Raw genomic sequence first — 25,408 nt, forward strand, 5'->3', positions numbered from 1 at the left:
TCTGAATTAAGTTAAATAATTTTTTTAACATATTTTAATAAAAATCTTGCTATTGTTTTGTAAAAAAAAAGTGTAAAATGTTTTGACACATCTGCTTATACACTATTTTGACCAGCAGGGGTCGCCAGCGTGTGTGGGTTTCGAACTGCTTCGAAAAACTGAATCAATTTTCGAAGCAATTGGTTCAATTGATTCGAAGCTTCGAAAGGCTTCGTTTCTCCCATCACTAAGATTTAGACCACACTGTAACTAGTTAGCTGTAAGCCTTACCTTTGTGCAGACGTATTTATGCTTCGTAAATGTTCGACACATTTAACTGGATGGGGCAGTCCACACTGTTTTATCCATTGTATGGGGCAGTCCATACTGTTTTATCCATTGTATGCACCGCTCACAAGCGCTGCGGGCGTGAATGTTTGTCGGACGTGCTCGCATAGTAACGGTTGCTGTGATGTGTGATTGGACAATGGCCGTTTTGGGGGAGGGGCCGGCGAAAGGTCAATTAGGGAGCAAAAAAAACTGATGCTGCACAAAAAATAAAAATGCATCAAAGCCATCAGTGTTTTACCCATCTTTGACAAACCCAAGACTGTGAAAAAGGTAAAAAAAATCCAGTCCACAATCACTTTTTATATTGAAAAATCTGTAATTTTGTGTGTTTTTTTGTCATCGAATTAGTGACAACACTTATGAACTTGGCAAATGTAAGCATTTAATAGTTTTGATCATTACTAAGGGTGATTAACAGATTTATGAAAAAATATTTGGCAAAAAATATTAATCTAATAAATTTTTGGCCAAATTAAGACACACAAAAAAAGGACCAAAAATGGCCTCAACAACCCATAAGGTTTAAAGTTGTCCTAAGACAAGAACGGATATTGGGTATTGGTTATTGCTTTTAAGACAACTTCAAGGTTTTGATCCACTTCAAATGTTCACTAGTGTACAGTATATAGTGTTAAGTCTTGTGGAGTTAATTTAATACTTTTAAGGATAATTTAAAGCTTGAAGGGTTTACTGGTTACTACTGTATGGTAGTGGAAGGTGATCCAAAAAAACACTTTTTTAAAAAAAATAATCTGTGTTTGGGTTCAGAAAACAACAATTGACATGTGTGAATAAACTACAGAAGTATTGTTACTGTACAAATATTATTCCACTTATTTTATTCTTTATTTACTATACATATATGTCATTCTCATTCTTTTATCTTTGAGCCTAAATGTTTTTGTTTGAAGAAATATTGAAACAGCGAAAGAGGAAAGAAGACAGAAAACAGTGCCACCTGCTGAATATCAGAAAATGAAGTGAATATTCATAAACTTAATTCGAGAAAAATTCTTCAAAATGTTTTTATTCTTTTTTTGTGTGGTGTAAAGATTGGCCACTGGTTACCCATAGTTAAGCAACATCTTGAAAACATTTTAATCCAGTGTAAAGCTGTTTAACATAGAACACAAGCGTTTCTGCACAAAACACAAATATGTAGTTTTTCCATTATCCATTTTAAACTTATTGAGCAGTTTAACACAGCAATTTTTTTTAAAAACAGAACCATATTCATACTCATATAACAAAAAAGAAAAAGAAAATATTGTTCCAAAAAGGGTTTGTATAAAAAAGAAGGGATAATTTCAGAGGAAAGCATTGTCTTGACATTCTCTGCGTTTAACATTTCTTATAGATTCATCTATACGGTTAAACCAGATCCTTTAGATACAAGAGAATTACAATCATAGGGTTCAAGTTTGACCAAATCTATAGTAACAAACATGAATACATTCACTGATAACTGTAACCCTTCAACTTCACAATAAATGCCATATTTACTCTAATTACAGTGTAGGCAATGATGCCATTGTCTTAAAAAAACAGTTATACCTCAAATATATTAATAAAGCTTATTGATAAGAGGCCATTTACATTTGTTAAATCTAAAATAATTACAATGTACCGGTTGTATTATAATGTACCAGTCTTATTTGACAGTTTATGAGGTCAGATCACTGAGTAATAAAGGAGAAACCTGAAAGCATAATTATCATATCTGACCCTGGACCACAAAACCAGTCAATTGACCAGGGTCAATTTTTGTAAATTGAGATTTCTGCATCTGAAAGCTAAATAAATATGCTTTCAATTGATGTATAATTTTGGATAGGATAATATTTGGCCAAGATCTGGAATCTGAGGTTGCAAATCAAAATATTGAGAAAATTGCCTTTAAGGTTGTCCAAAAGTCCTAAGTAACACATATTAGTAATGATAAATACATTTTTTATATATTTATGGGAGGACATTTACAAAATATCTTAATGGAAAATGATCTTAATATATTGGCACAAAAATCAAAAATGTATTGTTGGCTATTGCTACAAATATACCCGTGCGACTTATTACTGGTTTTGTGGTCCAGGGTCACATAAAAAGTACTTGATATCTATTGATCACAGATTCTCAAACATCATGAAGATATCGAAGCTTAAATGTATGAAGTTCAAACTAAAATAAAACCTCCTTTGTACGGTTTGTGTCCGATATATGACGACAATCACAAATGCAGTAGTTTTGTGTATTGCATTGCACAAACAAAATGACCTGTTTGTATATGCAAGTTGTATGCGAGGACGCGTTTCATCTATATATTTGTAAATCTGCCCAGTCTGCCCCCCCCAACACTGCAGATGGTGGTAACACAGGACGACTTCTTTGAACTTGTTTACAAATATACATTTAAAACGGTCGAAACCTACAATCACCCTTTAAATATAAAAGGGACTACAGATGAAAGTTAGCCAAGATTGCGCATTTTACATATTTATGTATTATTAATGTGCACTGTCCCCGATAAAAAAAAATGTTTTTGACACACACAGTACATTTGAGTGAGGTTTTGATACAGTTTTAACTCCAAATAATACATGTTGAATATTAAAAAACCAATAAAAACAGCCAGAAAACATCATAATATACAAGTAAAACGTCATACATACAAACACTAAAGAGAAATAATCAGTAGCAATGAATGAAGATCTGAAGAGTGAAACATGGTGATGTGATTTTACTGCCCCGTTTGCCCCCCCCAACACTGCAGACGGTGGTAACACAGGACTTCTTTGAACTTGGTTACAAATATACATTTATAACGGTCGAATCCTACAATCACTATTTAAATATGACCACATATTTCATCACCTATGTCTTTGCATATTTCACAATAAACCTGTGAAATATGTCCAGCTTCAAAATGTGCAAAAGAAAATCACACATAAAAATTGACCTGTATGCAAGCCCGCGTGAACTTTAAAACATAATACACACACTCAACTCTAAACTAAAAACTCCAAAATTCATTTTATGCAAAGTTTTACAGAAGGCAATAACATTTAAGACCAAAGTATTGTTAGTTTTTTTTACATGTACGCCAACGTACGCGCACAGCTTTGCAAAGCATAGTTTATTTGACTCGTACCTGTACACAGATGTTCAACGCATGCGCATTGCGCCAAAATGCAATGCATCTTTTGGGCTACATACTACATTCTCCTATACGCACATGTGCAACCTATGTGTGCAAAGTATGGTCTTCAAAACATCCAGCAGTGCACTATTAATAAAAAAGCATAACTATACTTCTAGCTTCACACAGTACTGGAAACAGGCACCGCAGACTACGCAAAAAAATAAAAAACGATGAAATCTAAAAACATAAATAAAAGACAAACACATTGACAATCGATTGTCAGCAATTTTGCAAATATGTGTGCCAGATGTCTATTTTTATACACAGCAGGAACAGGTTTCTGTTGATGCATCTTATTTAGCAGAATTTTATTCAACCTGTAATAGGCAACTATTATTTTTGGCAAAGCGTGCTAAAGGCCGTATATATTGTAAGACACTGCTTTCCAATCGTGGCTCTCGAGGACCCCTTTCCAAAAGGTTTTAGATGTCTCCTTATTTAAAAAGCTTGATTCAGCTTATCAGCCTGCTTCCAAAATTGTAAACATGTCTCTCTAACAAGCTGATGAGTTAAATCAGGTGTGTTAAATAAGGAAACATCTCAAACTTGAAGACCAGGATTGGGAAGCACTGCTGTAAGAGATACTGATGGGACGTTTTGGTCTGTAGCTACCAACATTCAAGGGTTCAAACGCATCCTAATGTTAAAAAAACAACATCCAGATTTGCCCTGAGCAAGCCGTAACTGTAAATAGTGCAAACAGTGCTTGAGGCCATTGCCAAATATATACACAAGAGTCAAAGTGAAGTGAGAGATGTGTCATGTGCCAAACGTCCTGAAGAATATGTTATGACACAGGACATCAACCTGTTTATTTACATAAGACAGTTGTATTAAAGTTCCTTTTAAAATGATGTCAGGCAGATAGGTCCTCTACCCCACATTAAATCTAACAGTGTAAATGTGTGGCTCTGGCTGTTGTAACGGTAACGTCCACTTACACCCGCTGGTGTGTGGTGAGGGGTACGTGAGTGGAGCGAGCACCTCACCCTACAGCCATTTCTGCAGCGTTTCCAGGTTCCTCTCGATCCACCGCATGTTCATCTTGATGGTCTCTATGGCCTCCTGTACGACCCTCATCTGAGAGCCTCTCTCGCCCAGACTGTTGAAGAAGTTTTGGGTCTGAACGAGAAGTTGCACAAAGTAACAGCGTTAATAACTAAGATAAAAACATCACTTAAATGTGTTTTTAAACAAACAAACAGACCTCCATCAGATGTGTTTTTGTAGAAAAATGACTAGTTGTGGATGTGATGAGGCTTTGAATGGCAAAAGATCCAATAGGAAACCTGGAAAGAAATAAAGATGATTTGGAAACTGAGTTTTAAAAAACACACATGTAACAAAATACTGGTAAATATAAAAAATGAGTTCGTTTTGAAGTTCTCCTTTCATGAGAGTATATGGTATAAACTTCTCTATATGAACTGTGTCATTGTTTGGTTGCCAGGTATACTCAATGGGGGTGGTCATCGGTGTACACTGTATCTATGCATAACTCACCATTTTTATGTAATAGTAATTTACATGAACTGTGTGAATAAAGAGAGTTCAGCCAAGTATAATGGCCTATATTACAGTTTGCTTATTAAACCGCATCGCATTGCTTCAGATGACGTTTAATGTAAATCCTTCACTCACTTCTGAATGATTTTATCCCAGTTCTCCTTAACGAAATCCCAAGCGTACAGGTAGCCAGCAAAGTTCTTGCAAATCGTGTGCACCACCAAAGGAAATTCGGGTGTGGGGATCATGCTTCCATCCAGAGTTCTCTGCAGAATCCTGAAGAATAAGCCAAGTCATTTTTAGTATTGTCAAATTTTTCCTATTACAAAAATATGTAGTCCAGCCTTACCATATAATTTTGCGTACATCCTGAGTACTGGCCAAAGCTACCAGAGCCTTGCGTTTCTCTGGGACGTAGATGGAGTTTTTATATGTATCTAGCAGCACACCCCATCCGTCTTCTGTACGAGCAGCAACTTTGAAGACCGTTGTCATGAGGTCACTGGGAATCCTGTAATTACACAAACTTGATTAGGTCTCGGAAAAAGGAGGAGAGCAGCTTAAGAGCCTTTCCATACGAATATGCGTTTAGATTTTTTCTATCGAATCGATGTTTCGTCCAGATGGATCTGGCGTTTGGGAGCCTGAATCTGTTATTTTTTTTAAATCTGGGTCCCAGAGTGGATAAATCTGAAACCAACACCATTGTGTCTTAAGCTTTTTTTCTCACACAGATTACAGAAAATATACAGAAAGATGTGTAAGTTTGCTTATTTCTCTCCGAAGAAACCATGCGGGTTTATTTATATTCTGATCATGAACTTGCGCATGATGTGCAATGTTCTATGAAGCTGGTAATCTCTCTCAATCCACCTTTGTACTGTGTTCGACATTTGGACATGACTGTCAGAGTTCGCCCCCTAGTGACAGTCTTAATGAAGTTTCATTCAAGTGCAAAAGGCTTCATTCTAATATTCACCATAGTGGAATAAATAAATGAATGCAAATGATTGAAACAATAAAAGCTATGCATATATGACAAAGACTGACAATATTTTTTGAGAGAACATAATAATGTTTACATATTAAATCCAGTCAGCGTATCGCATGTAGTCGCACAAGTAAAAAAAAATTAACGGATCCAACGTTCAAAACGGATCCAAAAATTACGCATCCTTAGATTGAGTGAATGACTTCAGTTTTAGCATGGATAGTGAGAAGCTACCTGATCTCTTCATTATTCCAGTTGCACACATTTCTTGTGAATGCTGATCTGTATTTAAAACCCTGTGTCAAAGAGCTGTATGGTAACTTGTTGTAATGACACACACATCCACTGGAATATACATTTTTTGTGGTTCAAACCAAAAAAAATGCTGATCAACCAATCAAAATAAGGCATGCCGATTAAACACTGGAAAAAACAGGTCTGAAGGTGTTAAGGCATTGTTACTGCCATTTGTTTACACCTTACACATTTCTTGGGACAATTCCGAGTTTACGGAGGAAAAAAGATTAGATTAAAAAGACTGTATAGGGGAAGTAGGGATTGTATGATAAAATGTCCTGACAAGTCAGTATTATCATTTAAAATGTAATTATCATTACAACCGTGTTTGATTACCGTGATTTAAAAAATTCACTGTAAATCCTGTCCAGCCAGAATCAGTTTGACGAAGGCACGCTTAGTCAACATAGTTTTTAGTCCAAAAAAAGGCATTTAAGTGATAATTGTATTCATTCACGGTAAACTTGTTAGACAGATTTATTTTATTCTTTTTACCACAGAAATAATTTCAAGACATGAAATATTAAATTGTGATTTTCAAAAATAAAACTTGTGTTTTCAGTGTGTGTATCAGTTTCTTTTTTCATCTCATTTTAACAAAACCATGATAACATTGAAAACCGTGATAACTTTGGTCACTATAATCATGATATAACATTTTCATTCTGTCCCATCCCTAAGGTGAAGCACTGGCTTTGTGTGGATTTAGCCTTAAAGTCGACTACCATTTTCTGCTTTTTACAGACAAACATTAAACTATTAATCTTTGGATCAATTGATGCTCAGACTTACCCAGAGGACTTGTTCAAATTCAACCAATTATTAAAGAGAAGTGTGGCTTTTTGTGAGCAGTTGGCTATATCAAGGGAACATGCCATGTCGAGTAGGGCGGCCCTGAGAGTCATCTTTGACACGGAGCTCTCCTGTTCCCATGACTGATTCTCCATCAAACTTCCAAAATGGTCTTTAATGTAACTCTGCAAAGACAGAAAAACAAAAAGTATATAAGCAATTCAGACCACTAAGATGTTATATTTATGCATTAGGCAGACATTTTAACTCTTCCCCCGCCAATGACGAGTTATCTCGTCAATTATGAAAAATGGTTCCCTGCCAATGACGAGTTTTTATGGCAATCCAACCTTACCTTACCCAACTTATAAAACACTGAAGCATCCAAAAACAGTAAAAACTCTGTCTATGTTTTAATAATTGCTCTAAATCAGTTTTTTGAAGAAACTTACCCATATTTGAGAGATGATAAAAAGAGAACAAATTAAGATAGAATGACACGACTGCTGGAAAACAGGCCAATCTCAACATAACACCAACTGTGATGTAACAACATGTTTACTAATGTGAGCTACTGGCATGAGCCTCAGAGAGAGTAGAGCAAAGCAGAGCCAATCAAAGCAGAGCTCAACATTATTATTCATGACCCAGTGCAAAAATAAACCATTTAATTCAAAGGACAAATCCTAGGGTTGTAAATGGACATTTAAAATGTAATGTATGGCATGTAAAAACAATTCTGGATCATTTTTGCACTTAATTAAGTTACAAACTGTCTATGTAAATACCAAAGAACAATTTAACATACTATTTCAATGCATTCTTTGGCATCTTAAAACTTTTGTAAAAATCATAAAAAATGCTGGCGCTGACTGGCAACTTATTTTTAAAAAAACACTGGAGGGGAAAGAGTTAAAATTAGGGTTGCAAAATCCTGGGATTTTTGGAAACTTTCCATGGAAAAACACTGGAATTTGTGGCAATTGTACCACACGGATGAAAATGAGTCAGATGTCGGGGAAGCTGATGCTTGTATGTGGTACAGTTTGTATAAATGACCCCAAATTTGTATAATTTCCTTTTATAAAATCCTTGAGCTTTGCAACCCTACTTAAATACAAAAAAGCATTTGACATCTTTTACACTTGATGTTGTACTAACACTCATTCTGGAGGCCAAGTTCAGCTCTGATCTTTTGTCGAGTAATCTGAATATCTGTCCGAGCTGGAAGAGGGCTTCAGTCAGAGGAGCCGTCTCTGTCTCATTTTTGATGTAGTCCAGCAAATTTAAGACCTGCCTGAAGGACACCTTGCCCAGCCTGGAGAAAAGATGAAGAATCACTAAATCAATCCATAATACTGAAACATACTGAATCATTAAGAATCATACATGCTAGCTTACATGCTAATTTAGGGATGTCCCGATCCGATCGAAAATCGGGCCCGATCACGTGGTTTCAGACTCGATCGGAATCGGATGTTAATACTTGCCGATCAGTACTCGGATACATATGCAGGGTTAAATTGGGCCGGGGCCGTCCGGGGCTAAGCCCCGGCACACAGACTGAATGTCTCGCTCGGGTGTGCCTCATAAGTCTTGAAAAGTGAAGCCGCTGGCTCTTTGAACGCCGCCTGGTGGCTGGCTGGAGTACAAGTCATAAACCCCACCCTCTCCATTCAAATGAATGGGATTTTGCTCTAAATAAAAAGATTATTTACACTTCCAATAAAAGTTTCCAAAAGATGGTTTTGATCCTTTCAAGTAGTTGTTATCACGCTGATATATGTTCAAGTTTTCATTTGTTTGATAAGTTTTTATTTTAGCTAGTAATTTAATGCTATAGAAACGGGGCGTGTTGTTATGATTGCCGTGGTTGAATTGGTCGCGCGAGCATTTGGCCGGAAGTTTGATACCGCGGCTCCGCCTCTGGCACCACAGGCGAATCCTTCTGCGCATGCCTTGGCTCCAAACTGACGTTTTTACGTAACATGGCAGTGACCATGGTCGGACATTTTTGGCTTCAATTCATTACAATAAATCTTTTTTTACGGTCTATGGCCTCGCTCTTCTCTGCGCCAGTGTACGCGCTGGTGCGTGTGAACTGACGAGAAGCGAATAATGACGTGTTTTCATTCAAAGGCTTCACACTCATGCATGCGGTGGACCCACGACAAAACCGGGTTTTTACAGCTAAAAAAACAATACATAGATTACCTAGGAAACCAGAACATTTGTTATTTTCGATGAGGCATATGTTCAAGAGATCAGTTCAGTAACTAGTCAGACCATTAAAAAAACAAAACCGAAAGTAAAGTTCGGATCAAGACGTGTATCACGTCAGCGCACGTGCGTCTGATGAAACCGTCCATAGAAATGAGAGATAAAAAGATTGGTAAGAATAATGTCCACGTCGAGAAAACTTAATACAAGTCTAGAAACAAAGTATTAAAGTATGTATATCCATGTCACTCATCTTTTTACAATATGTTAACTAGATAACTGGATACAACTTATTGTATAGTTTAATAAAATAATGTATTTTGATTATACAAATCAATTATGACCTAACTATAGTGATTGTTAAACTGACTGCTGACCAGCTTAGGGAATCTCTATGGCTAATTTATCAGACATATTGCTGAATCAGTATGTTGTTTTTCTTGTTAATTGAGTCTTTTTGGGTAGCCTATCTTATGCCTAGAATTAGTTAAGGAGGTTGAGTCTTATAACTTCCTTCAAAGTTTGATCAATTGTGCATAATGACATGTGCAACAAATGCATATAGGGTGTCAGACTCATAGATGTGCATAATTTAAAGTTCAGGTTTTAAAGTTTGGGTCAACCTGTGGCACAGCTTTAAAGCTGAAACTTATAAAATCCTATCAGAGGTCCACAATGTCACTGAAAAACCCAAGTGGCTTTGCTGTCATCAGGATTAATTATTCAACTAGATTACATGTTAAGTAAATGTAAAGTCGCGAAAAAATAAATGACGCAAATTGGGCAGCGCACTTGACGTGAATTGGGCAGCTCTATTGCCACAAAAAGCGATTGGGTCTTAAACTCAAATTTCAAGTGGGAAATTTGCACATCATGCAAGCCAATCAGCTAAGAGCTTACTAACATGTCCAGTTTGACACATTCGGGTAGAGCATTGTTTTCATTTGCGCGAGTGATGCGAAAAACAAGTAATTTTGCGACTAACTTGGAGTAAGTAACGTTATACACATTTTCGCTTCACTTTTGGTGTGCACGCACCTTATGCATAAGCCATCTCTGTTCTGTATCTTTTTCAAATATGTCCTACCGCCTGTAAAAACCCAGCTAAAGACATTTCTCAGCCATTTAAGTGTTTAAATTAAAATAATTTTATATAAAGTAAAAAACATTTGGTGATAACATCACCTTGATATCTTTAATATTGACTGAGTAAGGCCATGTCAAAGATTTGATGAATTTCATTCTCAGAAAATCATGTTTTTGGTATTTTACAATTTTTAAACAAGCTTATATTTAATTTATTATATACATCACAATTGAAACATAATTTCCCTGTCTATGTGTCAGGCTCTCCTGATTTTGCAGAGTGGTTGATGTCCTCAGGGCAACATTATGTTGACTCTGGGACAACATTTCAATCAACCAATCAGATTTTAGAAATGAGTTTACAATTTGTGTTAAGTTTAAGTTTCCAACAACAGGATTAGCTGCTTCTAGACCAGGGGTGTCCAAAGTCGGTCCTGGAGGGCCTGTGTCCTGCAGAGTTTAGCTAAAACTTTCCTCAACACACCTGCCTCAAAGTATCTAGTCTGCCTAGTAAGACCTTGATTAGCTGGATCAGGTGTGTTTAATTAGGGTTGGAAAAAAACTCTGCAGAGACACCGGCCCTCCAGGAGCAGGAGTGGACACCCCTGTTCTAGACCATTGTTTTTCACTTATTATGTCCCCCTGATTTTAGGGTTTGGTTAGGGTTTGGGGTGGGTTTAGGTTTTATTTACAAAAATGTTGTCCTTGGGTCAACACAATATCTCTCACTTGGCAAAATCAGGAGAGCCCTATGTGTCATATACCTTTTACAAGCGTTTTAAGTGATATATGGCACATAGGAAATTTCTTGTAAGACAGGTTAATTATATGATGTGCAAGTCCAAAAAGCTTCAGGTGCTGCGTGTCATATTCAGACTCAGAGATCATCACTCACCAGCATCTAAAAACGGAAATTTTTCAACACATAGCAGCTTTAAAATGTATTTAAAATAGGGTGATTATCTTGTCAGAAGTTGACCTACAAAACACATAAGAGGTACCTGGAATTTTAAAAATGACTTTTTTTGCCCTGCGCTGAACTGATTCTGGCACGTGTGATTTAATATTATGATCTCTTTCTCACTTTCTAATGATAATCAATCAGAGATGATCAAAGTCAATGTTTAGCAAGTCAAGTTTAGGTATTTTGCACAAAATATTAAAGTGTAGTTTCAAATAAAATCATTAATTTTAGTATTTCTAATGAAATTAATAAAAGGTATTGTATAATCAAAGGCTTAGTTTTTAATCTGACATTTACAGCAATAATAAAAAATTTATTTTTTAGATTAGATTAAGAAACTTTAGCCGTGGTTTCACAGGTTGCTACAAATAACATATTTGCCACAATCGAATAAAAAAAAAATGTGTGGGCTGAGCATAACAAAGCTGTATACTAATCATGAAACTTTACATTGAAATCACGTATTAAAGGTGGTTAAAGTAGATGTACCGTACCTGGAGAGAGCGAAGACGTTATTGATGAGAGATGCTTTGTCCTTATGAGTGAGAACTTTAAAGTCTGCTTTCAACGCCTCGATCAATGCCCTCCAGCCCTCCTCATCATAGTGCACTATGTAGAATCCATCACTCATGTAGTTGAACTTTAACCATTTCACCTGATCTGGAAGCTTTAATGTCGCTGTGAAGATGTGAAGCAACAAAAAAACATCACTATCAGACATAAAGGAGTTTGTGGCTCTCTAATCCACTATACTGTCATTTAGCGATTACTTCACTATACAGAATAACACATTAAATGTAAGAGACTATTAACCTGTTTTGTTTCTGAGGTGGAAAACTTGCGTGCAATTGAGACAGCTGTCGTTCACATACGTCAGGGGAATGTGCCACAAGCTGCTGTGGATAAAAAAGAAGCAGTTTGTGTAGATCAAACAAAATTAGTTTGACACTAATAGCACTTTTCCATTGCATTGTACCCCATGGGTCAGGTTGTGTCAGCCACAAAATCAAAATTGACCACCACAAATAGATGTTTGCACATCGCGTTTATCACTACCTCTGTCTCACATGACAGTTTCTGCACAAACACCCATCGCGGATGTGCCGCCACAAACTGCAAGTCTGGAAAACGTATGGTCTTCCTGATTCTCAGCCTGTGGATGTTTTTCACCACTACAAGGGAGTTTGGGAATTTACAACAATGCAACGGTTGACAACAGGTTTGCTCGAGACAGCGCAGGAATGACGGTAAAGCTAATCTTGCTTTTAGCAATGACGCTGGTAGTGACGATTCCTTAAGACAAATCAGTGATCTACAATGTTTTTACGTCAAATTTTAGTATCAGCTCAGCTCGTTGGTGGAACAAAATTTTTCATCTGTTACTACAACTGTACCCAGTGGAAAAGCCCGACCCAACCCATAGGGGTACTATGCAATGGAAAAGCACCATAAGTGATTTCTGCTTTTGCTACAGGACAGATTATTACATTAAATTTGAAGGATTCGTATCACATTCACACAGAACAAGAGCTTTCCCTATCAGATTCTTTGCATACACGCGAAACCACTGAACCAGATTCAAATCGATGTAGTATACATGCTAGACCAGTATGGGGCGCATAAAACGAAGAAGAAGATTTGGAGCATGCCAATGGGGTAAGAAAAAATCTTTTTTTCTTAAAAGACTTAATTCAAGAAAATTTTATGTATTATTCAGATGATAAAATTTACATCAGGCGCACCATGCGATAATTTATGTTTTGCGTAATGAGACTATATTTCTAGCGTTACCCTTCAAGAAGTAAACTCAAATAAATGCCCACTTAGAAGATACGGTTAATGGGCATTAGTAACACAATGGAGACATATTAAATCTAGTCCCTAATACAGCCAATGTTAAACGTTCACCATAGTAGTAAAAGCAATCTAACCTGTCATTAGTGACATTGTCAGCGTTCAGAAGGAAATGTTCTTGGGTCAGGGTCACTTGAGTCCCGTTCCTCTTCACCGTGACCAGAGGAAAGCCTTTTTGAATCGTCCATGTGTTCATCATCTGGGCCACATTGAACGGCTGTTTGCTCACCTGTAAACAGCAGAAGGCATGAAAATCAATAGATAAAAAACAGCTGATCTTTTTTGTAAATGTTTAAATGAAATTATTGCATGGTGATGAAACACCCTGTAAAAGTTTAGAAAAGGTCTGACCTGTGTAAGACTGTTCCACAAGTTGTCACTTTCTGTATTTGCGAATTTGTACGTTTGCAAATACTCTATCAATCCTTTTTGAAACTCCTCCTTTGTGAGTGCTGAACTGAGCATGAGCAGTATTGAAGCCCCCTTGTGTAAAAAAAAAATCCAGTTTATAACAGATGACAAATTCAAAGGCATTGTGTCCAGTTCTCATTGTATAGTTAATTGATTTTACAGTTAATTTACAATGTACCTTCTCATAAGAAACAGAGTCGAACATCTCCTCCACCTGCTCTGGAGTGTTTACTATAGCGGACACCGGATGGGACGAGTTCAGCACATCTTTGGCGAAGGCTTTGAAACGAACGCTTAAGAATTCAGAGTCCTGGAAATACAGAGACTGGTCAACTTAATGCATGATGAACTTTCAGATAAAAGTAATAAAATGAAACAGGGTGAATTTCTTGACATAACCAACAAACACGTACCATGTTAAGTTCCGGGAAAACAGTTTCAACTGACATGTATTGCATGTATGTTGCGAATCCTTCATTCAGCCAAAGATCATTCCACCATCTCATAGTGACCAGATTTCCAAACCACTACATGGGAAAGTATCAGTATAGCAGGAAAAACATAACAATGAACAAAGCATGAGAACTCTTCGTTTTAATCGAAAAACAGCTTTCTAGTTTAATTCAAAATCCAATTTATTTTGTCCAATTAATTTAAAGCTATAATTAAAGGGACAGTTCAGCCACAAAGTAAGTATGTCGAGTAACTTGCAGTTTTATGTTTCTTACAGAGATGGCGATAGAGAGGCAGAAGTTTACAGCTTAAATAAATAGTTCAGCCAAAAATATAAATTAGCTAATGATTTAATCACCCTCAAGCCATCCTCAATGTATACATTTATATTTTTTCATACGAACACAATTAGAGTTATAATAGAAAATGTCCTGGGCTAGGTTTCCCGATAACGATTAAACTTAGCACTTAAGAGCGCTTTCTACGAGATACTTAACGAACATTCGTTGTTCATTTACGTGAGTTTCCCAAAGATGCACGTATAACGATCGCTCGCAGCTGGGTTTTAAGTGCTACTTACGAGTCGCTATCCATTTGTTAAGTGCTGAAATGTCACAAACAGAATGACTCGAATTTGTAGCAGAAGCTTGTTTAGGCTAATGATCTTTAGCCGATGTGCACTAATGTTTTTTATAATATTTTTTATTATTGTTCAATGACCTTTTAAATGTTTTAAAATTGTTCATAATGAAATATTCTTTTCCGTATTTAGTTAGGACTCGTCCCCCTGCAAAATTTCTTCTGCATTTTATCTTATAGTTTAGATTATTATTATTATTTGTTTTTTATTATCTATGTTTATTTATTATTAGGGATTATTGCATTGTACCGTAAATATTTATTTGGTTTCTTTAATCAGATGCCATACCCTTCAAAACATTTTTTTTTACTGTAGCCTAGATGAATTATAGCAGCAATTGGTAAAAACCATTTATCAATTTGCTGGTACCAACTTTTACCAAAATTGTCCCAAATACGTTTTCCTTCTTTATTAATTGATGTTTAGTCATTTAAATTGTATTTCTTGTTTGAATTTTAAATATATTATATTAAAGTAATTTAAACAAATAAACAAAGAAAACCCCAATAAATAAATATAGCCTACATTTAAAACATTACATTATCGTTATTGCAGGAATGCAATTTGCTGGTTGTCCTGCAGGTGACCTTGTAACACTGCTGTCTTACGATGCACTTATGAATGAACGATTACTCCAGAGCACTCGTAGATCTACGATGATTTTCAAGTGCTACTTAAGCTACGAAGCTTTTGGGAAACGGCCCGTAATTCTAAGATGATTCGTACGATCGTTTTTACGATCTACTTAGCCTTACGATGCTTTTGGGAAACCCGGCCCTGGCTGTTCCAAGCTTTATAATTTGTAGTAAATGGTGCTTCTCATCTGAGGCCCAAAAAACTCAGAATAGCCTGAAAAAATCTATATTTAAAACTTTACAAACTAAAATAACTAGCTTCTGACGCTAAATAACGACCATTGCAGGTTTATGAGAGACTGCATTTCCATTGTATGGCGTAGGACCTAGCGTAAGAGACTTACTCTATCTTTGATTTAAACTGACAGGGTTGGGCAATAAAAAAACTCAATATCCTCTTGTTTAATTTCAAAATCCTCTGACATTTTGTTTTATATTCCCATTCTAGATTTCTACATATAGATTTCTTGACTGGTGTTTTGCTCTCACAGTTGTTACCGGAAGCAAGTTTTCTTTAGTTTGTAAAGATTTAAACAGTGATATTTTCTTATAAAATCACATTGATTACAAAATCAGAAGCACCACTTACTATAAAAACATAATAAAGCTTGAAACAGCCAGGACATTTTCTAATATAACTCTGATTAATCATATACATCAAGGATTGCTTACAGGTGAGTAAATCATTGGGTAATTTACATTTTTGGCTGATCAATCACTTTAAGCCAGGAGTGGGGAACCCTGGGTCCTGGAGGGCCACTGTCCTGCATAGTTTAGTTCCAACCCTAATCAAACACACCTGAATTTCATTTCCAAGTGATCCTGAAGACGTTAATTTGATTTTTCAGGTGTGTTTAATTAGGGTTGGAACTAAACTCTGCAGGACAGTGACCCTCCAGGACCAGGGTTCCCCACCACTGCTTTAAGCTGTACACTTAAAAATTTTAACATTAAATGAAATTATTTGATTTTCATTTTCCAGGCGATAATGCATCTTTTCAGGCATCTTCTGTATCTTTTTCTACTTAATTGAAAAATAAAATGTAATTGATGATTTGACATTTCATTTTCAATACAATCTCGAAGCAAGACTGCCTATATTAAAATGTAAAGGACAACTTTGTAAAGGAATCTGTAAATACATTTTTAAAAAGGCGTTTTATTCATGACCAAGCAATAATGGTGACAAAATTCTAATGTAAAGTTCAGTTTTAATTTTATGTTCTCTTTAATTTATTGGTTTTCATTTTCGTTTTCATTTCAATGTGGGGTTTACTTGCTTAAGAAGATTTTTTGTTTATTGTCCTTCATTACGCAAGTACAAGGCAACGAAATGCAGTTTAGGTCTAACCAAAAGTGCAAAAGCAGTATAAAGAGTGCAGGATATCAGTATTTGCATAAGTGCAGCATTATGTAATACTATAATTTACTGTAGGTGGTACTATGAACATAATATACAGAAATGTACAAATGGATATGTACATAATAAATTAAACTATACAGAACAGCAGTGAAATGAATATTTAAGTAATGCAAGAATAAATTTGCATTGCAGCTAGTCAGCTACAATCCAAATTCATTCATGCAACTACTTAAATATTAATGTCACTACTAAGAAAAGGGGATTGGCTGAAGCAGTGTTGCCAACTTAGTGACTTTATTGCTACATAAAGCATAAATTAATTTTACATTTTAATTTGGTAACTATTATTGCCTGGGCATGAAAAAAAGCCTTTTTATAATGTACTTACAGATTCTCAAGTTTGCGTTTTAATTTTCTTGCCTCAAGATTGTATTGAAGAATGCAATGTCAACTCATCAACTGCATTTTATTTTTCAATTTGGCAGAAAAGATGCAGTCACCTTGAAAATGAAATAATCTAATGTTTTAATTTTTATTTTAGCATGTCATTTCAAAATGTGGAACATATTTTGCAATTTTCTTCATATAAATAATACATTTTAAACTGGCTGAAAAAACCTTTCATACTCACCATCTCCGTAAGAAACATAAAACTGCATGTTATTTGACGTACTTACAGTATAAAACATGTACTGAAATTTCCTGCAAAACCCAACCTAACAGGTCAAGCTTAATATAAATAATAATTATAAGTTTACAGTTGTGAATAATAATAAGGTAACACATTGTAGCTTTAACATGAAACTAGGGATGCTAAACAATTAATCGCGATTAATCGTTAGCAGAATAAAAGTTTTTGTTTACATCATATATGTGTGTGAACTGTGTATAATAAATTTGTATTAATAAATGTACACACATGCATGTATATGTTTTAGAAATGTTTACATGTGTATATACATTTGTAAATTTATATATAATTTATATTATATATAAATATACATACTTAATATATACATTTTTTTTCCTTAAAATTATACATGAATGTGTTCATATTTATATATATATATACATATTTATTATACACAGTTTACACACATATGTGATGTAAACAAAAAACTTTTATTCTGCTAACGATTAATCACGATTAATTGTTTAGCATCCCTACATGAAACTGATACAAGTTTTTTCACAATGCAATCAGAAATAAAATGTAAACAAAAATGTCAACCACAAGGTGCATTTAATGCATAAACAAACTGCATTTAACAGTATGCAAACAGTTTGAACGTAACAATTACCATGTGCATGTTGATCTATTTAGTAAGGTAATTACCTGGTGGGCAAGTTCATGAGCAATGACTGAGGTCACCAGTTGCTTGTCTATAGGAGAGGAATGATCCCCTACAAGCAAAGTCGTTTCACGAAATGTAATGAGTCCCCAGTTCTCCATGGCACCAGCAAGGAAGTCAGGAATCGCCACTAAATCTGTTTAGTGGAAAGACAGAAACGCTATTAAAACAAAATTAAACAATAAAACATACTGTCCTGGGTTTTTTTACAAATCTAATAATCCTGTTTGAATATTTAGGACTTTCTTACCCAGCTTGCTTAACGGGTAATCGCTGTCAAAAAACGTATTGTAAAACTCCAACAATTTGCAAGCCGTGTCCAAAGCGTAATGCATTTGCTCCTTTTTGTCTGGTACTGCATACACAGACACCTGCAGAACATTTAAAAGACAAAATGATGCAGCAACACGCTACTGTTTTTTTTTATATAAAAGTGATGTTTTTACCGTAGTACACATACCGTAGATTTGGAGACATTTTTGCTGACGCTGCTGAATTCAGCCACGACAAATGCAACCAGGTAAGAGCTCATCTTAACACTTTTCTCAAACTCGTCTTCCAGAAGACCGTTCTTCAAATCGGTGGTTTTGGCCTTAAATAAAATAAGCCAAATATTTTTATGTCTTGCATACATAATTTTATCAAACACCAATGAAATGATTATCTGTATTATTATGTGTACAAGCAAATACCTTGGGCATGTTTGATAGACTGGTGTATTCGGGTTCTCTTGTCATCCTTATTAGAAAAGTGGATTTAAAAGCTGGTTCGTCAAAACAAGGAAAAGCCTTGCGGGCTGCCAGGGGTTCAAACTGAGTCGCAGCCAAAACTCTGTAAGAAAAATGTAACAAATTAAGAACAATTACGTTAATTCAAAATTGCCCTAAAAATTCAATATTAATGCAAGTACCTTTTTGTACCATTTGTGTCTGCATAGGAACTGATGTAGAAGCCATCATATCTGGAGGACAGATTTGCTTTGTAGACAAAGTTCAAAACATACTTTCCCTTCTGAAGATCCTCTGTAAATTTAATAGCAATCTGCTGCCAGGGTTTGTACTCTAGGATCTTGACGTCTTTACTGTCAAACGTGGCCTTGGTTATATTCATATCAGAGCTGTGTAGGACAATCTTCTTAGTTTCCTGCAAGACCTCCACTAAGATGGACACGTTGCCTTGAAAGGTCATAGAGGTCAGGTTGGGATGCAGTGAAATATTGTATTGCACTGGTTGTACGCTAGCTGGTAACCTCAACTCGGTCCATGGGAAAAGCTCTCCGCTTGTGGAAATGGGATAAATCTTTTCCATAGGAGAGTTGGCTTTCTTACAGCCACTTTTGGTAAAAGTGCAGCCTGGAAGAAAGTAGATGACCATGGCCATGGACGCCACCAGCACCAATATGAGAACGCCTACTACCATAGTCCTAGCAGACGGCATCGAACATGATCCTGGGGTCTGCTGACGGGTGTAAGATGACGCAGGGCTACGCTGGTTGGAACTGCGGTTCATAAAGGACATCCCAAGAAGCCGAGCGGAAGACTCGTAGTCCTCCTCATCCTCATCCAGGTCATTTTCTCCCAGGCCTCGGACTAACAGGCGCGAGCTGCGGGGTTCATAGACCACATCGTCGGAGTCGATGGGATAGGATGGGGAGTCGATGGGATAGGACGGGGAGTCGTTCGCCAAATCCACCACATCTGGCTCTTCCTCAAACATGCTGTTCTCGATCATGTTCCTGGGCAGTGGAGATCTGTCTGTAAGTTACAGCAACAACGTGAGTGACAAACACAACTGTTGTTGGATGTGGCTTCCTGGTAAGAATCAGTGCTTAATGTTGTCTAATCAAACTTAAAATAAACAAAAACTATATATTGGGGCAGCATGAAAAGTGTTAACATGTTTTAAATGTTACTCTTGAAACATGAAACATTTGTCAACACTTTCCAAGTCAAGGTAAGCAAATGAAACTGAAATATTGAGATGACATGTGGGTTTTTTAAGAGAAGCATTGAAAACGCATGACTAAGAATATTCCAGTAAATCTACACCACAAAACCATAGAATGACAGTAAATCACAGCATAATCTATTTTCCCAGGTTAAATGTTTGTTAAGCTATTATCTGCCGAAAGTTTGTCAAAGCGCTGCAAGCACTGGTGAACTGACCACTGACGCAAACTTTATAAACTATTTTAACTAGCTTCCAGTTACGACAATGTCTTAGACACGCAATTCACAATGGCAACCAAGACTTACTATGCAAAAACTCTCGCGTGAGTCCAAGATGCCGTTGTTATCGGAAGCTAGTTATTATTTCAGTTTATAAAGCAACATTTTAAACCATCAGTAATTGTCTACAGTGTTGCATTGTATTTATTAAGTTTCCCTAAATTTCTGTTTATCATTACTTTGATAACTTTTTGGTAAATTTGTCTTTCACAATGACTATCCTAAAATTCTCATATAAACATATTATTTTTTATTTATTTATTTAAATGTATCTACAATCAATTATAAGGAAAAAATACCCTTTTATCAATACTTAAATAATTAAATTATGATTGTTTATTTGATTTTGCATTGCACTTTATATAAAGGTGTGTGCTTAATAGGGGTGGCAAGGTTCACAAAGCCCACGGTTCGGTTCGTATCCCGGTTTTAGGGCCACAGTTTTCGGTTCTGTACGTTTGTTGTTGTTGTTATTTCTTTTAATCGTTAACACTCCAGAAATGTACTTCAGCATATGATATACAGCTTAATTATCCACAATTTAGGATACAGTATTAACAAAATTGTTATATCATGTAATCATGCACACACTGAATTTGACTTGACTTTAAGCACATTATTGGGGCCATCTCTGAGGAAAGCTAGTTGAGATGGTAAGCTGTTTTAAACAACTGTGGTGAAGAAATGTGGACGTAAACTCCAGGTGTGCTCGACTTTCAAGCAGCGTGTGCGAGAAAACGTCCATAAACAGTGCGAGGCTAAATGTGTCATCTGTATTAAAACGTTAAGATTGGCCCGAAGCTGTCAGCGCTGTCTGAACTCATCCGTTCTAAATGCCGGTAATCTGTATTTTTGTGTTCAAACATAGCACTTACCAGTAAATTACTGGTAATCTTACAACCTCTCTTTCTGGTAAATTGACAGCACTGATTTACCGGAAAGGTTCTGTTCACTCATGACCTGTTACCTGCAATTTACCAGTAAATTACCAGTAAAGACTGTATGGGCCCTATTTTAACGATCTGAAACGCAAGTGCGAAGCGCAACGCGCAAGTGAGTTTGTGGGCGGATCTAGGGCGCTGTTGCTATTTTCCCGGCGTGAGAAATAACTCTTGCGCCGGGCGCAAATCAATAAGGGGTTGGTCTGAAGTAGGTTCATTATTCATAGGTGTGGTTTGGGCGTAACGTCAAATAAACCAATCAGAACGCTATCCAACATTCCCTTTAAACGCAAGGGTGCAAGTTCCGTGGCGGGTTGCTATTATTATGACGGATTTACCAGGCGCACGCCAGGAGCAGTTCACAGCCGAGGAGACCGACGTCCTTGTACGGGGGAATCCCAAGCTTGCCAGCATAAATCGGGCACGCCGTGTAACGGGAGGTGGATCTGCCTCAGGACCTGACGCCAGCAGAGGACATCGCTGCGTCCACCCTCACCGCTGAAAGGGTTTGGGGGCTTTGAAATCGGACCCAAGAAACGCAAGGTCCAACCCCAAAGTAGACTAACAAATCAAGTTCATATACATTAAGGTTTCTTATGAAAACATTTTAATTATTATTTACATAAAATAAACGTAATACAGCCACACAACAAACTTATGAAAATATTTTAATCGTTATTTGCATGATAATTTTTTAACGCAGCCACACAATAAATAAAAACTATCATCACAATGCTCACCACTATGATTCCCCTTATCTCGTGTATTAATATTTTTTAGTGTAACAATTTATGATTTGCAAAAATAACTGTTGCATCTGTGTAGATTAGATGCAAAGTGTATGCGCGTTGGGGACGCTATACATTATGGTCAAACATGCGCCCTTAAAATAGCATAATGAAAAACGCGCAACGCGCCACTGACTTTAGACTTTTTTTTTCTGATCAGTGGCGCAATTGTTTTTTGAAACTGCAAAATAGCATCAGGGATGGTTTGCGCCGGAACACGCCTCTTTTTTTGCGCTGAAACGCCCAGGGAGCGCAAGTTCATTCCCTAGTTTGTCGATGTGGAGGGAAAAACCCGCTGTGTGCCTTTGCAAAATACGAATGATACATGCGTCACTGACAAAGTCAATTGCGCTGGGTGCAAGATAGGGCCCAATGTGTGAATGACATGATGACATGCTTTTCATTTGCTTGGCAAAAAATGAAAATGTGTATTGCTATCTCTACAGGAACTTATGTGCCTTTTAGCACACAAGGATTGAACTTGAATCACACAAAGATTAAACTGAAGAATTAACTTGCATTTATTGAACTGCCAACTTCAGTGTAGCTTTAAGCCTTGTTTATACTCAACACATCCACACGAGCGCGAGGGTGCGCGCAGCAAAAATGACGTCAATGTGGAGTGGGCGGTAAAGCACCCATTTTGCTTGGCGATGTGCACGTCAAATTTTGTAACTTTGCGCGCGGCTCTGCAACCCAAGAATCACGAGTTCCAGATGAATCTAGCCGAGCATTAGGTCTCATCACGCCGGCACCCAGTCTGTGCGTCGAGTATAAACACCTCCACAAACGGAGGAGCCAGACGAAAGTATAAAAGACCTCAGGTAACATACTGGCACGAGGCTACATTGCATATGTGTCGAACCGTGTAACACACACATCCTCCGGACCGAGACAAGCGAACCAAACGGTCGAGTGTTTTTCATGTACCATGCCACCCTTAGTGCTTAAGAAATAGTTCAGCCAAAAATGAAAATTTGAAAAATAAAAAGTTATATTAGAAAATGTCCTGGCTGATCCAAGCTTAATAATGGTTGTAAATAGTGCTTTTGATTTGAATCCCAAAAAGTCCATCCATTCTTCAGTGAAGCAATCATCACCACTCCAGAGGGTTAATAAAGGCCTTTTTAGGGTGTAGTGTATGAGACGTTGTAGAGATGAGAGAGATGCTAAAATGCATTCTCTCGTGGCCGCGTATGGGTCATTACCGGAAGCAAGGTATTTTAGTTGGAAAAGTTTTAAATATTTATATATTTTATACAAAATTGCATTGATTACCCTTGCAAGGCCTTTATTAACCCCCTGGAGCTGTGTGGATTACTGCTGTGAAGGATGAATGGACTTTTTTGAACTTCAGATCAGAAGCACCATTTACTACCATTATAAAGCTTGGAACAGCCAGGACATTCTAAAATAACATCATATACATTGAGGATGGCTTAGGGGGAGTAAATCAAGGGGTAATTTTCATTTTTGGCTGAACTATTCCTTTAACTGTGACAGTGGCTGTGAAAACCCAGCTAAAGCCATTTTTGTGAAATTAATGTTTTCTATACATAAAATCATCCTGCCTAATGTAAAGAATATTCTGTCAGGTCATGCCAAAAATTTTAATCGATGTGAAATCAAACTTTGATGCTCCTATTTTCATTATTTGATTATGACACTTTAGCCTGGATTTCATAGACAGGGACACATATAATGAAAATTACTTTTACTATAGACCATTTGACAAGATCTAAACAACACTGGTGCAGAAGCACTTATAGAAGAAGACCAATAAAACATATAGAACTGAATCAAAAAGTTAAACAAACATCTCTAAGATATATGTGAAATAAAGAAAAGAGTTACAAACTGAAACAGGAAGTGTTTCTGGACCAGTGTTGTTTACATCTTGCAAAATGGTCTATACATTTAGCAAATGCTTGTTAGCGATTAACAAATGCAAAAATGGCAAAGTGATTTAATTTAGGAAAGCAATAACATGAAAATGATGTTTTAAATAACATAAACACATGCAAATTACAAACAAATACAGGCCTAGCATATAATTTAGGGAATTTTCTTTTCATTGACCTGGTTTTGACAAACTTGGTGACATTCGCCCCCTTATCAGTGAAACTTTCATTCAGGAAGTGAACAAGAACAAACGACATAACAAGTTTATGAACCTAAAAGACTATTCAGAGGCCATTACATGACTGAAGGTCTCTTAAATAAACTAAACCATAAGATAAATGTGAATAAAACCACCAGCTGGTCAACGTAACACCTGTCAACAACATCATAAAAACACAAACAAATGACACCCTGACAAGATTTATGAAAGACCTAAGGTTCTCTGAATGTTTAAAGTGATGCATTCAGTCTGATATGAAAAGACAAAAGATTTAATAACTGATCATTGGAAATGACTGATAATAGAAATATTTAAAGTCAAATATAAATGCTGACAGAGCAGCGGACGTCACGTGAATGTCAGTCAGTTATCAAAAACAAAACACAAACTTTCCCCCTTTACAAACACTGACATGTTATAGTATGCATTTAAACAATAAAAGTGCCTTAAACAGTACTTTTGTACATTACGAACTTATTACTGCATATGGTTGATTTTACTACTAACATTAAGTTACTCATTGCTGTTTGTGTTAGCAAAACAGGAGTTTGCATGCGCGTTAACCACATTGACAGTATATCTAACTTCATAGTCATTCATACAGAACCAAAAACATGATTAAAAATGACGTATCACACTAATACAACACTTGAGGAGATATAACGGCGTTATTATACATCTACTATATGTATCTGAAGAGATGCGGCTAACTGTAGCTTGTTAACGTTAGCCGATAACTTTTGTCAATCACACAGCAAATAAAGAGGTCACATTTACAACAATCTTACCGCTTCCAAACTCCTCCATGCTGTCAGAAATGAAGTCTGTGGTAAAACCAGAATCCTTTTGCCAATAATATGATGTTTAATTCCGGGAAAGGAGAAAAGTGACACATTCACCGCAGCGCATCCGATCCGATCAACTGGTGCTAGATTAGCATGGTTAGCATGATGTGTGCAGCTCACCCATCAGCGCATTAAAATCATACATCAAAATTAAAAGGTTTACTGAGATATCCCTTATCTGTATTAATAGACACAAGTGAAATGATAAGCCGTGTCAATAACTGTACTGTTTAACAAAGGAGCTTTAAACAGCTTTACTTCCCTGTTCACTTTCCCTTTAAATTTACTGACTACTGCCTGGCGCCTGCACGAGTTCTGCTGCACGAGCCATAAAAACACTAAACAAAGTCCCTGCAATATATATATATATATATATATATATATATATATATAT

The 25,408-nt window shown here is 36.5% G+C and overlaps 1 protein-coding gene across 2 annotated transcripts; it reads right to left on the reverse strand.

Annotated features, from left to right (window-relative positions):
- Window positions 1–1,339: 1,339 nt before the first annotated feature.
- Window positions 1,340–25,327, reverse strand: lnpep (leucyl/cystinyl aminopeptidase). Of its 2 annotated transcripts, none has more exons than XM_065284506.1 (18): window positions 24,958–25,327; window positions 19,001–19,844; window positions 18,783–18,921; window positions 18,551–18,682; window positions 18,341–18,461; window positions 18,075–18,226; window positions 14,061–14,174; window positions 13,826–13,957; window positions 13,588–13,719; window positions 13,314–13,465; window positions 12,196–12,275; window positions 11,877–12,060; window positions 8,274–8,430; window positions 7,113–7,297; window positions 5,382–5,543; window positions 5,168–5,308; window positions 4,734–4,815; window positions 1,340–4,648 (listed from the first exon to the last, which is right to left on the reverse strand). In XM_065284506.1, the coding sequence occupies exons 1-18, from the start codon at window positions 24,974–24,976 to the stop codon at window positions 4,517–4,519; spliced, it is 3,060 nt and encodes a 1,019-aa protein (XP_065140578.1). In that variant the 5' UTR covers window positions 24,977–25,327; the 3' UTR covers window positions 1,340–4,516. The 2 variants fall into 2 exon arrangements, with proteins under 2 accessions (XP_065140578.1, XP_065140577.1); XM_065284505.1 differs by having other exon boundaries at window positions 12,196–12,278.
- Window positions 25,328–25,408: the final 81 nt, after the last annotated feature.

The sequence above is a fragment of the Paramisgurnus dabryanus genome, chromosome 5 (genome assembly GCF_030506205.2).
Source record: "Paramisgurnus dabryanus chromosome 5, PD_genome_1.1, whole genome shotgun sequence".
Classification (NCBI taxonomy): Eukaryota; Metazoa; Chordata; class Actinopteri; order Cypriniformes; family Cobitidae; genus Paramisgurnus; species Paramisgurnus dabryanus.

Excerpts from the sequence above, each read along its gene's own strand:
- lnpep (XM_065284505.1), bottom strand. Across the intron at positions 13,466-13,587 it reads TGTGGAACAGTCTTACACAG|GTGAGCAAACAGCCGTTCAA; the intron begins GTCAGACCTTTT and ends TGCTGTTTACAG. Across the intron at positions 12,061-12,195 it reads CCACCTCAGAAACAAAACAG|CGACATTAAAGCTTCCAGAT; the intron begins GTTAATAGTCTC and ends ACATCTTCACAG.